Genomic DNA, 3274 nt, shown 5'->3' with positions numbered 1-3274 from the left:
ACCCCTTTCATCTGTCGAACCCACAGTTCGTGAGTTGACACGCTGGGTTGCCTCCGTCGAAGCTTGAACTGGGCGATAGCTCGGCTTGTAATATCTAATGACTCCGGAGGACCACCGATTACTTCGCGCCCGTACTCTGTCTCGTCGAAATCTCTCGACGACTTGATCAAAGGAACTACAACCTCATCGGGAAGCTTTGCCGTTGAGTTGTACAGGTCCAACCTAATACCAGCTGGTATCATGAAGTCGGTGCCCAGGATCAGGTCCACCCCTGCGTGGTGGGGCATAATCCACACCTCGAATTCGTAAGCTACTTCCCATCCCAGCGTGATATTAACCATTGCTCGAGAAGTAGTCACCACTTTGGACTTCGCAATTCCTTGAACATCGATTCTCTTGTCCAGGCTGGTCAATCGCTTCAACCGTAGCCTCCTTGCAAAGGCTTCAGTTACTGCGGAGACGTTTGCTCCAGTATCCAACAATATCTTGGTTCGTTCATCATTCACAGCTCCTATAACAAGAGCTCGCATTCGTACTCGGCGATCGAACTTCCTCGATGACCACCAACCGAGTCGCTCACCAGGGAGCAGTTTCCATTTCTTGGCTTGACCAATCGAGATCATCGATCGCTGAGTTATATCCATACTGCCAATTACTCGGTCGTCATCTTCGCTCGACTCGCCGAGTCCGTCGTTCTTATCCATATCCATATCCATCCGTTCCGTCTCCCCGTCAATCTTCCTCCACTCGTCGGGCCGTTCCGCTTCACCAACGAAAGCGAACACGAAATTCGCTTCTACCGCTGGTTCAGCTGACTGTGGCAGCCCGGTTTTATCCAACCCAGTCAGAGTTGGCGAGCCCACTAGTTTAAATGGCTCGACGAGTAAATGTCCTGGAGATCTTCCGGGACGGTGGACTTGTCGACCGACGTTTTGACGAACTTGGCGAGTTTCTCGAAACGCTGGAATAGCTCGCACCGGCCTACGTCATGCACTTGCTTGCAGAATTTGCAACGTTTGCGGCAAAAATGTGCGTCGTGGCCTGGGGCTCCGCATGCTCCGCATGGGCCGTAAGCTCGTCGCTCGCGAGACCCGTCTTGACGGTCTCGGCGATCCAATCGGTCTCGACGTTCATTCGATCGGTCAGGGCGATTCGCTGAGTTCTGACGGGCCCGGTATGACTCCCCGCGCTCGTTGGACGAGCGGGGTCGATCGCTGGTATTACCCGCGTCGATGTAGTCGGACCCATAGTCAGATTCAGACTCGCTGAGTTGATCAAGATCACTTCCGCCATTCGACGAGTCGTATAGATCAGTGTCTCCCGTTGCTCGGCGATTGTCGAGTGCGGCCCACAGGTCGTTCACAGAAGCGTCTGCCAAAGTGACTCGTCGATCGCGATCATCCTCTCGACGGCTTCGGCGTTCATCACGTCGGTCACGTCTGTCGTCTCGGCGATCATCGCGTTGGTTATCTCTGCGAGACTCGCTCCGACGACTTGGGTCGTTCCTCGAGTCCCCTCGCCGAGGTTCTCGGCTACGGGCCGTGCTCAGGCGGTCACGCTGTTTCTTGCACTTCTCGCCGAGTAGTCGCTGATTGATTATCTTCTCGACTTTGTGGATATCGCTGAGTCGCTGTGGATACAATAGGTCCATGACGTCGTCATCTCCGCAGCTTAGCAGGAAATGCTCGACGTGATCAGCAGCGTCAGCGCCCCCTCTCTCATATTGGATCTGTGCCGTCCGGGCATAACCATTAAGTCGCAGCAAGAAGTCGCAGACGTGTTCGTTTTCTCGACGTCTCGCTGAGTAGTAGCGGGACCTGGCCGACTGGTCGAATTGCGAACAGTAATAGTCCAGGAAAGCTTCGCTGAGTAGACTCCACTTTCGCTGGGTCTTCTTTGGAAGCTGGCGATACCACCCCTTGGCAGCTTTGCCCAGACTCAGCGAAAATGGTTCGCACCACTCATCTTGTGGCTTGCACGTTCCTTTCATCTCATAGATGAATCGCTTGATCCATTGCAGTGCGTCGTCAGACCGATAACGTTTGCCATCGAATGTTGCAATCTTTTCGAGCGGTGCATGCGTCCGAATCTCCAGTACTTGACCTCGGTCGCTCTCAGCCCCATCGAAGCTGAGCTGACGAATATGGTCGTACGGTGACTCGTCAAATTCGCGTCGGTCCGCGTAATTGTCATCCTCGCTCAGCTCGTCGTCTCTGCCTGACGTCCTTGCAGCATCAGCGCGCACCAAGCGTCTGAATTCTGCAGCTTCTTCATCCGTTAGAAATTCCGCCATCGGACGTCGGCTGCGCTGCTCACTGACCTTATTGGGAGTTTGCATGTGCGAGTCGGCGAAGTACGGTGTCCCCTCGGAGCGTCGAAACACTCCGCGCTTGGTCTCGGGGGTCTTCGGTAGCGGGACCTTGGATGGGTCCTCGCTGAGTTCCGGGAACACATACGGTTCCGTGACGTACGGTTGTACGGTCGCGGGCGGAGGTGCCTTCTGCTCGTCGAGCAATTCATCAGCTCGGCGGGACTTCGGCACTTGTCCCTTAAGTCCCCCTTGCATGCCGAACAAGTCTTTCAGCTTGCGCTTCCATCTCATCAGCTCAACCCCGACCGAACTCACATTACACGTTGTCAGCGCGGGTTTGCTGGGCTTGTGGCCACATCGGTAGCCCATCGCTCGGAGTAACAGCACTGTGTCCTCGACGAGTTGCTCAATAGTCTGGCTATTGATCGGCTGGCTCAACTCCTCGCTGAGTTCCGGCCATTTTGCCTGGCACATGTACATGGGCGCGAACATGTTCATCCACCGGCTCCCAGTTCTCATTTCTTCGACGAGTCGGGCCAGGACTCGATTAGCCTTCGGAGTCTCGGCGTTCCTCGTGGCTTTTGGAACCAGTGGCGGTCGGTCACCCGGGACCAGGCCTTGTTCATCATCAGCATCTTCGCTGAGTTCTGCCGCTAGGCTGCGCTCGACAGGTCGAGGGTTCCCTACGCGGCTGACTTGCAGCGACATTTCTTCCACTTCTCCGCGGAGTTCGGCGGCCGTCTTCACGCCGTCGTACCCCGTCTTCTCATCATCATCATCCTTCTCTTCTTCTTCTTCTTCTCTTCCTTGGTCATCGTCGTCGAACTCATCGAACTGGACGGTCCGCGTCACATCCGCATCCATGGCGGCGACGCTTGCCCTCGTCGAGCTCGACTCAGCGAGCGGCGATCCTCCGACCGTCGCCGGACTTGCATCGCTCGGACTTGTCGATCCCTTGACCAT

General features: G+C 55.7%; 1 protein-coding gene across 1 annotated transcript; it reads right to left on the bottom strand.

Annotated features, from left to right (window-relative positions):
• Nucleotides 1-862: 862 nt before the first annotated feature.
• Nucleotides 863-3274, bottom strand: KRP23_9856 (uncharacterized protein; the record flags this gene model as incomplete). Its single annotated transcript, XM_067895464.1, has 1 exon — nt 863-3274. One exon carries the CDS (start codon nt 3272-3274, stop codon nt 863-865), a length of 2412 nt encoding a protein of 803 aa, XP_067741678.1.

This window comes from Phytophthora ramorum, assembly GCF_020800215.1.
Source record: "Phytophthora ramorum isolate Pr-102 chromosome Unknown Phyram_PR-102_s0009, whole genome shotgun sequence".
Lineage (NCBI taxonomy): Eukaryota > Oomycota > Peronosporomycetes > Peronosporales > Peronosporaceae > Phytophthora > Phytophthora ramorum.
Note: the sequence above shows the minus strand (reverse complement) of the source record. Positions and strands in the feature narration are given on the sequence as shown.